The sequence below is a fragment of the Camelus bactrianus genome, chromosome 2 (genome assembly GCF_048773025.1).
Source record: "Camelus bactrianus isolate YW-2024 breed Bactrian camel chromosome 2, ASM4877302v1, whole genome shotgun sequence".
Taxonomy (NCBI): domain Eukaryota; kingdom Metazoa; phylum Chordata; class Mammalia; order Artiodactyla; family Camelidae; genus Camelus; species Camelus bactrianus.
In genome coordinates, this window is record NC_133540.1 from 45588577 (window position 1) to 45602611 (window position 14035).

General features: G+C 36.7%; 2 protein-coding genes across 4 annotated transcripts in view; both read right to left on the reverse strand.

The window, feature by feature from the left end:
- Nucleotides 1-5477, reverse strand: part of SLC25A31 (solute carrier family 25 member 31) — a 28080-nt gene extending 22603 nt beyond the window's left edge. Inside the window, exon 1 of the mRNA XM_010952568.3 lies at nt 3748-5477. Within this exon, the coding sequence (XP_010950870.1) occupies nt 3748-3991 (244 nt within the window). The 5' untranslated portion in view covers nt 3992-5477. The remainder of the gene's footprint in view (nt 1-3747) is intronic.
- A 1296-nt stretch (nt 5478-6773) lies between these two features.
- INTU (inturned planar cell polarity protein) overlaps nt 6774-14035 on the reverse strand; it is a 73496-nt gene continuing 66234 nt past the window's right edge. For all 3 annotated transcript variants that reach the window (XM_045514958.2, XM_010952567.3, XM_045514959.2), the window contains exons 15-16: nt 11785-11942; nt 6774-9778 (exon numbers count right to left, since the gene is read on the reverse strand). In XM_045514958.2, coding sequence (XP_045370914.1) covers nt 9667-9778; nt 11785-11942 — 270 coding nt within the window. In that variant the 3' untranslated portion in view covers nt 6774-9666. The remainder of the gene's footprint in view (nt 9779-11784; nt 11943-14035) is intronic.

Here is a 14035-nt window from a genome sequence, read left to right on the forward strand (position 1 = left end):
ATGCAGTTTTGCTAAGCAAAAAATCATAGCATAGACACCAAAATATTAAATGGGGTGATTTAACAGTGATTTTTTAAAAAACTTTTTGCTTCTCTGTATTTTCCAACTTTTTTATATTAAACACGCATTATTTGTGTAATAAAGACTTAAATAGTACTAAATAAAAGTACAAATACAAAGTTGGAAGGTCATAAAATCAAGTAAAGAATAGAGTAAATCTTTAAGAATAGCATTAGTCAGGATAAATGAAGAAGCTTTCATAAGCCAAGGAAGGCTTACAAAAAAGTATCAAAGACACCCAAAGAGATGTTCAAAGCTACATTCAGAGCAAGAACAAAGAGATCTTTCCTTGAGGTGTAAAGAAAGAGATAAGGTAAAAAGATAGTAGAGAGCATGTAGTTGTGCTTTCTGAGTTCACTGTCCCTTATACTCACTCCATTTGAAAGGAAAAGTTACGGTACAATTAAAGCAAACACGAACAACAAGAGAAACTTCAGAACATTGAGATGGCCATGTATCTTGACTTTCACAACAGAGAGAAAAGGTAAATTCCAGAAAATAACAGTCTCAGAATTTGATTGCCTAGTAAAGTTCCAGAATAATCTAGCAGTGATTTTCAACCCTCCCAGGTTCAAGTCTTCTATATATAATAAATATGTTACAATGCTTCCTTTACTAACTATAAATAGAATTCAAAGTCCATGACCTCTTCACTAATTAAAATAAATCAATGTAATGCCCTTTCTGTGATATACAAAGAGAAAATAAAGGAATTTATAATAAAATATATATTTTAACTAGTAAATTGGTGAGGCATGATCACACCATAGACATAATAGTCAGATGCTTGCTTCTACTTATAATGAATCAGTTGTGACATTCTGAAAAAAGGGCTTAATAAATATATTTGTATATTATATATATACACAATCATCATGAATTTAATACTTACAAATGATATAAGTGGCTAAATTCCACACAGAGTTGCTGACATGAGTTTTCACAATGATGAACAACTCTCAGTAAAATTCTGAACAACACAAAGTACAATCTTCCCTTTACTTACATGGTAGCTGCATTCCTGGAATCAATGTATGCTAGAACTATGCACAGACAGTTTGTGTTTATAGGTAAACCAGAGTTTCTAGGCTTAGATAATCATAAACTGGTTTTACTGCTGTATGAATACCCAGTGGGAGATCTGAGTCATTCAGTTGCAGGATAAGTCTTTATTGTGTAGGACCAGCCACGTATAGCAGCAGCAGGATGTGTAGCAGCCCTGGATTTTGCCTTTCATACCACTGCAGTTTAGGATTACACCCTTTCATCTTCATGCTAAACAAAAAATTCCTCACAAGTTTCCAAAAATGCCCCTAGATGGCAATATTAACCCTGTTGTGAATTACTAATCCTTTAGCATAGAATATACCATGGTGTATTCATAACAAGGCCTTATATATAATAGAAAATATTTTTTTAAAATTCTGCTTATGATCATCTCATCTTGGAAAGTACAGAAAGTAGGGACCAGAATACTATTTTCAGAAGGGTCTCAATTTACAAGAGTTATATTGAAAATATCTAGGTTTAAATATTACAAAAAAACATTTAAAATATAAAATGATTTAGCACTGCTCAGCACTATCTATCCAGACTATTTAACTTTACCTGAGTAAATATTTAAAGCAGATTAGCAAATAAGAAGAAAAGTGGGAACCTTGCTCTGATAAAATAAACAGAAGTGGGGAGCTGTGAACCACTAACTGAAAGATCTAAGCTTAGCTCCCAGGTGGGGCATTCTAAATCAACAGGTTAAATGACACCTCAAGAGTTTACCCTTGATCCTAAAAACTCCACCCAACATGTCAAAAAGAGTTATAACCGCATCCCTAGAAAGGGAATTCTTTTTTTATGGGAGAAAAAGTAACCTGCCCTTGACATATAGGAGTGAAAGAAAGGACTGCACTGGAGTTGAAGCCACTTCCCTTCTTGTTAAGAATACACAATAAATAGGTCTATTTCCTTTTTACAGTTCATAAAGAGGTTTCAACTGAATCCAACTATATGGGTGAATTATAGGAGATTTCTGACCAATTTATCGTCTTATCCATTTAGCTAACTTAGGAGCCATTCTGCAACAGGAGGGCAATGAATGGTTAACAAAGCATTTTTGGAATCTTAATTCAAAAAAATACATGCACCCCAGTGTTCATAGCAGCACTATTTACAATAGCCAAGACATGGAAACAACCTAAATGTCCAACCACAGATGACTGGATAAATAAGTTGTGATGTACTTATACAATGGACTACTATTCAGCCATAAAAAATAAAATAATGCCATTTGTACCAACATAGATGGACCTGGAGATTGTCATTCTAAGTGACATAAGCAAGAAAGAGAAAGAAAAACACCATATGATATCACTTATATGTCGAATTAAAAAAAAAAAAAAGACAAACAAACTTATTTATAAAACAAAACACTCCTCACAGACATAGAAAACAAACATGGTTACCAGGGTGGGGAAGAGGGTGAGAAGGGATAAATTGGGAGTTCGAGATTTGCGGATACTAACTACTGTATATAAATAACAAGTTCATACTGTATAGCACAGGGAACTGTATTCAATATCTTGTAGAAACTTATGGTGAAAAAGAATGTAAAAATAAATATGTATATGTTCATGTATGACTGAAGCATTATGCTGTACATGAGAAATTGATACAACACTGTAAACTCACTATACTCCAATAAAAATATACACAAAAAACCAAAACAAAGCATTTTCATTATTTATTCCTTGAAAACATTTCAATATTAATAGAAAAAAACTCCTCAATGAACAAAAATATCAAAATTTTAGCTAAAGACCGCTTGACGCAAATAAGAAATTAATACTGATCATGTCTTTATTCAATGTTTTGTAATAACCTATAACGGGAAAGAATCTGAAAAAGAATATATAAATATGTATGTATAAGTGAATCACTTTGCTGTACACCTGAAACTAACACATTGTAAATCAACTGTACTCCAATAATTTTTTTAAAAAACAGCAAAAAAAACTATAAAAAAATCTTTACTTAAAATTTTAATATTTTGCTTATCATGGGGTTTTCACATTAATTTTGATTTTTTTAAAATACTGCATTAAAATATTATTCGTTTTTATTATTGAGTTTTTTGCCCCCCCCGCCCCTCAAATTTATGCAGATGTGATTGCTTCTTTAGTTGCAGCGCTGGTCTTCAATAGTTCCTGAGAATAAACAGAACCTCTTTTCTCTCAACACGTACTAGATACTGAGAGGCCTCAATGTTTCCATATTTGGAATGCTTCTCTTAAACGTAGTATTTCAACAAATATTTAAGCAACGTAAAGCACCTATTAACGTACAGCCAAGTGCCTAATGGCATCTCCCTCAATTCTGGGAGGTCAACTACTTTCCTCCAGAGCGAGACGGTGCACCGAGGTGTAAATCCTGCTGCAAACGAGAAATTTAGAAAGAGAAGATGGTAGTCTCCCCTACCTAAGGACTGGTCACGTGTGGGCCTTCTCGGACGTGGAAAAGCAGAGCCTCTTACACTGGTTAGGAAATCGAACTATCGAAGCCGAAGAAACCAACTTAACCACCGACACACACGGCCGTGGCGCTCGCAGTCGTCCCCTCCCGGCCACTCCGTTTTCAGGGAAGGGGACCCGGCTCGGAGAGAGGCTGGCGCGGCGGGCGGCCTCCCGTACTCACCTTGCTCACGAGGAATCCGCACCAGGCAGTCGATCATGCCTTTGTACTGCGCCTCGGGGCTGATCTGCTTGGACGACGCCTGCACCTGCAGCAGCAGCTTCACCCGCTCGATGGGCGCCACCGTCGTCTTGGACACAGCCGCCGCCACCCCGCCTGCCAGCAGGTCCTTCCCGAAGGACCCGGCGTCAAAGAGCCGCTTTTCCGCCTTCTTCTCCTGCTTCTTCTTCTGAAGATCACGCTGCATGGTGGGTCGACGGACGTAAAAACAGGCAGCAGCAGCCCACAACGAGCGCGGGAGAGACGACGAAGGGAAGCTGAAAACGCCTCAGCGTCGTCCTGGCGGGAAAGCGGCGCACAGGACGCTGGGAGAACAGCGTGCCAAGGGGCGAGGAGCTGCGCAGGCGCCTCTAACCGCCTGCCGCCACCTGGCGCCAGATATGTGACTCCCGACACGCGACTCTTCCGCGCGGCGCTGTCTGGGAAAGTGTTGGTGCTGGGTAGTCTCTGCGCGGGCAGGGGTGGAAGGCAATGGGTTCTGACCCTGGAAGGTGCGGTAAGGAACCCGGGAGAGCCAATTCTATGTAAGGATATTTAACAGCCAAAACTGGGACGGAGTAGTAAACCAACCGTGTGGAATTAACCCAGTTTAGTTTTAGTTCTCGGAGTAACCCTTGCACCTTCTATTAGAAATCACTTTAATTTCTGCCCCTATAATTTAGCAGGGGTCTTTTGTCTAGTCACTGTCTTACTGTCTGGTTTTACTCATTTCAGCCCTTTAAGATTATACGACATATTCTTCTTTCTCCTTTATTTTATTTAAATTGGTAATTCTATCTGGAGCAGTGATTCTCAATCCAGACTGCACAGTCAAATGAGATGAGGGAGGGGTGTTTTGTTCTGTTTAATACTTGGCTTGTGCCCAGACTGTTAAATCAGAATCTCTAGAAGTGAGACCTGGCGTCGGTGTTTAAATTCCCCAGGTAATTTTCATGTGCAGGGTTGAGAACCAGTGACATAGTCTAGAACAGAACAAACCTTTTCACTCTTACATACTATTGAAAGCCACAAAGAATCTTCTGTTTTTGTGTTATATATATTGATATTAACCATTTCAAACATTGAAACATTTTAAAAATGTTAATTCATGTAAAATAATAATGAACTCCTTCATAAGTAACGTTTTAAACTAAAAAATATTTTTCCAACAAAAAAGTGAGAAGAATAGCTTTCTTCTGTATTTTTGAAAATCTCTTTATCTGGCTTAGTAAAAGACAGTGGGATTTACACAATAGCTTTTGCACTCCGTTTGCTGTAATATCACACATCATGTAACTGCTGGAAAACTGCACTATACACTCACTAAAGAGAGAATGAATAAAATAGGCAAAATGTGTTAGTATTATAAAAGTTTTGACCTTATGGAGTCCCTGAAAGGATCTTGGTGACCCCATGGTCCCCCAAACCACTTTGAGAACTCATCAGAGGCCTGTGAGAGTGAGGTTTGAGTTCTTTTGGCAAAAACACTTACTAGGTGCACATCTATGCTGTACATATCTGCTCTGTTTTCTTCCAACTTGCTCTTTTCACTTCATATATCCTGGAGATTCCCTCCACAGTAGCATCTGATATGTTTCTGATTCCTCTGTATAGCTTGTTTGATGGTTTCTCATAAAGGGAGATTCCATCTTATTATTTCTTACTCTGTAGGATCTGCAGTCTTGAAACACATCTACAAAACGTGAGATGAGTTATTGGCTTTTTTGAACTTACAGATTCAAATTTTTTATCAAGTGTGTTTCAACACTCTTAAAACTCATAAAAAAAAAAGCAAACAAACAAATATTTAAGCCAGAAGGATTCCAGAGCAGGAAGTTTGTTAAAATTTTGATTATCTCACATAAAACTGGTTGGCAAGTCCTTCTGGTACCATGTATGGTGCTACCTTCCTTTCTGTAGCAGCTTGTTCGACTCAACTGGTTTCTTAGGCCTTCTCACCATTTGACATGCTGCTGCCAGATTAATTTTTCTGAAGCAGTTGAATTAATCATTATTCCTAGAAAAATTTAAAGTCTTCTCATTGCACTGACTTTAAAATCCTTAGTAAAATCCACCACAAATTCAAAACATTATTGGCATTTTATGTGCAAAAATCTGAAATATGAAAAGTTTTTCTCTCTTAAGGTAATTTGAAGGTCTCAGGAAGAAAATTAAGGGGGAAATTGCCTGAGTTACACTCCAGGTAAGACTGTCTTTTTAAGGTGCCAAGAAAGGTCAAAGGAACAATCTCTGGTCATAGGGAACATAAATTTCTCAGAAGACAGAAAAACAAGTGTTTTGCTTCTCCCCAGGGCAATTTTCTCTCCATTATCTTTCTTGCCTTCCTTTCCCCCCTCCACCCACATTTGACTCCATAGTTAAGTGTTTATAACATACTCCTTTATGAAATCTTCCAGCTTATTTCTGACATGTATTCATTGATGGACGATGGCAAAAGTAAAAGTACTTAGAAGTGTAGCTTTTTTTTTTTTTTAACCTCTATTAAGTCCTCTGAATCAGCTCTTTTCAATATATTGAGCTGAAAATGTTTATTTTAATTTGCTGCATTGGATTTGATTTACTGATTTAGGGAACAATAAAGTTCTGGCGATTTACATGTCAGTATTAAAAGCAGAGTCTCAGGGCCTTTGCAGTGTTCACTCTTCTTTCCTGAGGAGTCCGCCTGATTAGCTTCCTCACTTTCTTTAGATCTGAGGTCACCTCAGCAACACTTTCCTGGGCCACCTTGTCTTCCACACTTCATATCCCATTTTCTTGCTTCATTTTTTTTTTCTCTTAGCTTTTATCAACATATTTTACTTACTTGTCTTATTTGTGGTCTGCCTCTCTTGCTAGAACATAAGCTCTGTGAAGGCAGGAAGTTTTAGCTCTTTTGTGCTGTACCCTGGCCTTCAGAACAGTGTTTGGCAGAGAGTAGAAATTCAATAAATGTTTGTTGGACAAATGGACAAAAAGGCAACACAACTGCAAACAAACCTCTAAACCATCTTTATTAAAAACTATTAATAGAGTATAAAAATAGCTTTAATTATATAGAATGTAGAAGTACAACTCTGCAAAATTAAATTATTTCCACGCAGTTTAGTGTAGAGGTTGAAGTTTTAGTAACATTTAATAATATATATTAAAATATCCAAAGTATAAATCCTTGTTTTAAAAGTGTTTAGTGCTGAATACTTTTTCTTAGCTTTGCAACATTTTGTACAGTAGCCGGTATGATTTAGCTGACTTCATGGTTTTCAACCAATGGATATTTAATAATAAAAAACGGTGGTAGTAGTAGCAGTAGCTAACCCTTTTACAGCACATAACATGTGCCAGGCACTATTTAGACAGAAGTCACACAGACAACAAATAATTATTCACAATATTATTTTCAAGAATGCTCAAAGTAGACAAACCTAGTAAATTGGTTTCATAGCTTTTCCCATTTGTATTAGAAATATAAAAAAGCAGGCACTGCAAATTTACTATCTTGTGAGTATGCATCATCATCAGGGGTCCCTTGGCACAAACAAGAAACACTCCTTTCTCTAATCTGACAAAAAGAAATGAAAGAAAGAGAAAGAGAAAATTGGGGTAGGGGTTAGAATCTAAAATGTAATTTGGAGGTGCTAAAAATATATGCTAGTGGTAAGACATACAGTCTTTTGCATTACAGTCTGGTGAAAAAGAGCATTTGCTGGGATGTTAATAAAATCCAAGTTAAGAATGTTTCTGTATCTGCTAAAGCATTCTTTGCCCTCCTTTATTTAATAAAGTGACAGGCACTTACTATCCAACAGTCAGATTGATCGACTTTCAGATTCGAATCTGAACCTATATGGAAAAACAGGCAGCTAAGTTTACTTATGCTGCTTACTTTGATATCCATTTAGAGAAAAAAACCAAGATAATGTTTGTTTTTATTTCTTAAATATGCAGTATCTCTGCAACATGGACATTACAGTGCATATCTACAATATAGCAAATGACTTTGCCTGTATTAAGATCAGTAGTCTGCTTTGTCTTTTTATTTGTTAATATATGGTGGTCTCATGTTTCTTTAACACCAGGAAAGTGGTTTAACACATCAAAATTTCATTAAATGAAAGAGAAAAAGATGATAGAACCCCAAGTCTTAGTTCAGTCTGCCTGAAAATCTGGAGGTGATCAATAAAGTCCATTGAAGAGTAATTCTCAGTATTAAAAATAGCTCATTGTGTTTGGGGGATATATCAAGAAATTTAAGGCATTTCCTAATACTTTTAAACAAGAGTATCTTAATACCCATATATGTACACAGGTAGTTCTAAGATAGTAGTAAAGAGTCTACCATTTGACCAATATTTTAATCTTAAGGGGAAGATATTTCAATCCATTTTCTATATTTCAAGAATCAAAGTTTCTTGCCCTGTTTTGAATGCCAAAATTAAGGCCCATAAGACACTAATGACACAAGTATAATGCTCTGCATCTTAAACGCCTGGGTGAAAATCTCTTAAACTGATGGAAGACGGATAATAGTGTTTCTTATAAGACCAAATGTTTCAAATGGTACACCCACTACGTTTTGTTGTGAGTTCTGACTAAGCTGGAGGGCTCATGTCTGAGGTAGGGGAAATGCAGAAGCTGACTTTAGATGTGCTGGCATAATTTGCCTTCCAAAGCTTATGCCCTGAAGAAGAACCCAATATTATAAAGCCTTGGGGGCATCTGAGACTTCAGGAGAATCCACTGTGTGTCAATTACAAATTAAGTTCTTCCTTTCTGTCAATCCACCAAATTCTGACAGCCAAAGAAAATTCTCATCCCATTAGTTTTCTTTCCTTACTCAAGGTCAAGTAAACTATTGTTCATTAAAGTGTCCCCCCTTTGAGAAAACTCAATACACAATGATCCATATTTGTAAGGCAAAAATTAGTATTTAACAAAAGAAGTAACCATAGGATTTCTTTAGTCAACTTTTTCAGTGTTTTCAACATGACTAGTTTAGGTTTTAAAAAAAGGTTTACATATAACTTTCCTAAAATTAATGAACTTGTATAAAATGTATGTGTATATACCTGAATACATTTCAACAAAGAGAAAAACAATGAAAGTTTATGGACAAATAGTTTGAAAAATATATCCTAGTCAAAATAGAGCTGACCTGAAAGAGTAAAGAAAATCAAATAAATTAAAAAATAAGTTTAATTTTTCACTCCTCTCTTCCTCCCAGTGAGGTATCCTGAAACACTTAAGCTAAAGAAAAGTATCTAAGAAAAAGTCTCAGAAGAAATCAGTACTTGGACATTACAAATTTAGGTACTGACCTACAGGCAAGAGAGAAAAAATTACATTTTACTTAAGAGGGACTCTAGACACCTCAAAGGAATCATCTCATTTGTACATGAAAACTCTCAGCTCAGAGAGGTACAAAAACTTGTTCATAATCACATCACTAATTAGTTACAGAACGTGGTTTCCTCTCAATTTCATGATTGTTTTGCCAGATATCAGTATTAGTCTTGAGAAAAATACACAGTGAACTGTATATTTTTTGAACTGTGTATTTTTTCCAAGATAAACATTCCTATATTAATTTTACATAAAACATGTCACATTATTTCAAACTAGGAAATAAATTAATGTTATATACCAAAATGGAAATAAGTTAACGATCCCTTCTTCATATTTTGATCAAGTATCTTCTTCAAAAGTCTCACAATAAGATTTAGTGCATGAAATCCAGCAGCATATCATCTTAGTCTTTAATAATATTATGTTCAGTATTGAATAGTGAAAAGAAGTTAAACCTTCTCTCTTTGTGAGTAGACTTCAGCAATTCTAATACTGCTTGATAGTCTGTGCACAGTTTTGTTGTGCATCAAGAAAACACAGCTACAAGGTTAATCCAAAGAATAATTTAAAAGCCATTTCAATGGCAATTTCTGTGACTGAGTCATGAAAACAGACATAAAGTTCTTGAGGTTTGGGGTGAAGAAAGAGTCTCCTGTAGAGGAAAAGAACACACTCATTTCAGAAATCCCCAAAACAAAAAAACCCACAACTCTTCAATTTATTTAATTTAATTTTGTTTTTGTTTCTAAAAGAATCAGTAGTAAATTAAAAGACCACTAATCTAAAGATTAATCTTAAGAGAGTTAAATTTTTAATCTATTCAATCAATTGCTAATGTATACAAATCAAACTATTTAAATCAGGAGTAGTTCTGCCTGACTTCCTTAAATTTCTCTATTCTACATCGATCAGCCTCATAATTCAACACCTATTGATTCTATCAATTCCAATTGTGAATGTAGTTAAGGCTCTACTGCACATGTTCATGTGTGCTTAACTCGTCTCTTATCTCTGTTCAGTCTTGTGCCCACACCATTCCATTTGGGGCTCCCAGCTTAAATCTTCCAATAGCACAGTTCTGATCACACTACACTGAGTTGAGAACATGCTGATGCTCCCAAGCTTGGTTGGTTACACATCAGAATCACAAGGAGGCTTACTAAAAACACGGAGTCCCACTCTCGTGAATTCTGGTTCAGGAGGTCTCAGGTGGGGTGCAGGCATCTCTGATTTTAATAAGTGACTTGGGTGATTCTAAATTCCATGGCCCAGCACATGGGAATTACTACTCTGGATATCATTTGTAAAGTTTTTGTCATGCAATTTAGCAGTACATGGTGGGTGTCCAATAACATTAGCCCCACCTAACTCTGTGCTCCTTCCACCAATTCTCTATCCCATCTCAACCTTCAGTGGCTCAATATTTCCCTCAGAATTCAATTCCTTAGTTAGGAGTTGAAGGCTGTCTGCAATGGTCCTAACTTAGCTTTTCAGCTTGATCTTTCACTTCATCATTGTATATGCCATTCCTCTATCGTCCTGCAAACCAGTGTATTCACTGCCATGCCTTATGATTTCCTTTGTTTGGATCTTTATTCATCCCATCCTTTTCCTAGAATGCTCTATCCAAATCTAATTCATTTTCTAAACCAGATCAAATGGAATCCCTAAGCCTTTCTTTGTAATACCAGCTTAGATTCCACCCCTCTCCTCAGAATTCCCAGAGCATTTGGTTGAATTGCCTAATTTATTATGTATAGCAAGCTTGCTTTCTATCTGTGTATCTCTTTCTATCTCCCCACAGATTATATATCCATAAATAGATATTTTAGCATGTTTTGTATTTCTTCTGCTAGATGTAAGACCATTAGATGCAATGACTGTGTCTTTATCTTTGCATTTGCCAATTTGCTACCCACCACCACGTTTTGCCAAGCACAGCTCCATTTAAATCCTAACATGTTTATCAAGTGACTGTGTGCCAGGTGCTGTTGCAGGTGCCAGTGGTGGACGAGTCATTAAATTCCTGACTTCCCAAAGCTGAAATTCTAGTGAGGGGGAGAAAGACCATAAACAAATGGATTATGGATTGTCTGTTTGACAAGAGATGACATGTTAGCACTGGTCTGAATATCAAGGAGCCAGATATGCAAAGGTTAAGAAGTAGAACATCCTACACAGAAGGAATGGCAGGAACAGGATTTGACTGGTGCCAATGTGGCAAGGCACAGTGGATAAGGGGGAGAGTGACAGTGGGTAGAAACAGAGATGGGAAGAGGCCAGGTAGGGCAGGGTCTTGTAGTTGGTTCGGGGGTGGGAGAGGAGAGGGGAATGGAAGTGGGGAGGAAATGAGAGAGGGAAGAAAAGAAGTAGGGTCAGAGGGAAGGAAATAGCCATAAAAGTGTAGAATCATTTCATTTCCTGTCAGTGTATTAGAAATACAATTTTGTAAGATAACCAAATAAGTTTTGTGGGGTTTTTTTTTTTTAGATAGAAAAAGACTTGGGAAGAATTTAAAGGAGATAACTTAGTAAATAAAATAAAATTCTAAAATACATTAAAATATTATAGTCAGGCTAATAATTCCATGCCTACAACTTAAAATCCTTATCCTCTTTAACACTTTTCTAAAACTTTTAAATACTTTTTTCCACTTACCCTACTACCCAGTAAGCCATAACTGGTGGTGCTTTTCTCTGATCAGTCCAGTTTTCAGGTGAGCATTCAAACAACACACCATGTTCTTTCACAGGCTTAAGAGAAGACACTGAATTTGTAGAACCTGAATGATCTCCACCATTTAGTGCTTTCTTTTTCTGTAAATTAATAGATATTATTAGTATTAACTGGTATTAATAGTGTCGACTTTAAAATGTTTTCATATATAGATTTGAATTGTTGATCCTAATACTTTTAAGTGCCTGCAATGATTCTTCTTCTTATCTGCAGGAAAATTTCTACTCTTCCTTGTACTTGCTTTAAGTATCATCTCCTAAAAGAGACTTCATGGATAAAGTGTCTCTTGACTCTCCAAGGTAACATTTATTTCACAGCCCTACATTATTAATATTTACAATATATTAGTAATTTATAGGTTTATCTTCCCCAGGACATTATAATCATTTTTTTCCAAGTCAGAGACAATATGCTATTCATCTTTGTATTTTTTGAAAACAGCAGTGCTTTGTACTTAGTAGGTGCTTAATGAATAAATGACTAATCAGTTACTAAATGAATAGATGAAATGTAATAAACTTAAAAACACCTATACTTAAAGCTGTATTGTCTCTTTCTCTGAAGCATTCTCAGTTTCCCACTGATTAAATCATTAACAAGCCAGTGACTCATTTGGAATATAAAGACCTTCTGTAAGACTCAGGCCAGTGGCGTGATCCTCCAGTCTTCTCTTTCTCTCAAAATCTTCATCTAAGTCATCAGCAAACCCTTTTGGCTCATCCTTCAAAATATATCCAGAATCCAGAATCCACTGTCATTTCTTGCTTTGAGAATTTCCATAGCTCCTAACTGGTCCCTGCCTCCACCCTTGTTACCCTGCGAACCTGTTCTCTTCCACAGTAGCCTAAATGATCCTTTCAAAACTAAGGATGATGTATGTCCCTGCTGTGCTCTGGGAACCTTCTATCCTCTTCAGAACAAGGGCCACAGTCCTTTAGCATGTCCTTACGCATGGTCTGGCCCTGCTACTTTTACGGTCTCAACTCTTAGCACTCTCCTCCCCACCCAGCCTGCTCCGGCGCTTTTGCTGCCACTCCTCCCTCTGTGGCTTTGTACTTGCTATTTGTTATGTCTGGAAGCTCTGCCTCTGGATTTGCCACATGGCTCAGTCCCTTATTTCATTCAGTTCTCTGTTCAAATATTACTTGACACAATCAGAGGGATCTTTCAAAATAATAACTTCCACCTCTCATCCTTCCCATTTTATCATTCCTCTTGAAACTTATCCTACCTGATATATTACACTCCTTGCTATTCAGTAGCCTCCCCTATTAGAATATCGGCTTCATGAGGAGAGAGATTTGTTCACTGCTGTATCCCAGTGTCTAAAATAGTATTTAGTGCATAGTACGTACCTCAATATTTAAACAATATGGGGAAGGCTAATTTATATTACTAAATACTACTGAGTAAGTTAGTGAAATGTACCTTATAGAATCTTTCAGTATGTTAAAATGGAACGGAGGAGCCTCAGAACACAAAGCACGTAAGGATATGTGGCCAAACCACATTTTGCTGAATACCAATTTCTGATAGCTCGAAGAAGGACACAGAATTTTACTGCTGAATGAGTCCTAAGAGATGATATAATTCAGCTCATTCACTTTATAGCTGGTGAAGGAGGAAGAGTTGAGGCTCAGTCTGGGATTCCTTATTCCCAGCCCAGTGTTCTTCCACCTTTGAACCTAAGTTCTTCACAAATTTAGCATCCTTAGCAGATGTATTGCTAGATACGTTACAGTCATCTTCAGGGAGTATTTTTTGGGAGGGGGGCTGTATGATGTTTCACCAGTCACAAATAGACTTCTGCATGTTTATCCTTTTCAAGAAATCAACACTCACTTTCCATGCTATTAAAACAATTGCTATTTTAATTGTATACAACATTACAACTTATCTAGAAGGTACAATATTAAATGAAACTTTATCCTGGATCGAGAAGCAAGCAACCAACCAACCAACATTATACTACAGTTCTGTGTCTACTGCTGTACGTGTCCAATTATGTTCCAAAATACCTTGTACTGCTGGTTGAATACTTAAAGAATTATCAGTCACCCACAGGTAGTGACAACTTTCCAAGTAATAGTTGAGTTACAGATATCAAATATGGGAGGCACATTTACATTACAAACAACTATATTCAAATTTGCTATGGAAAAACACAGGTCAA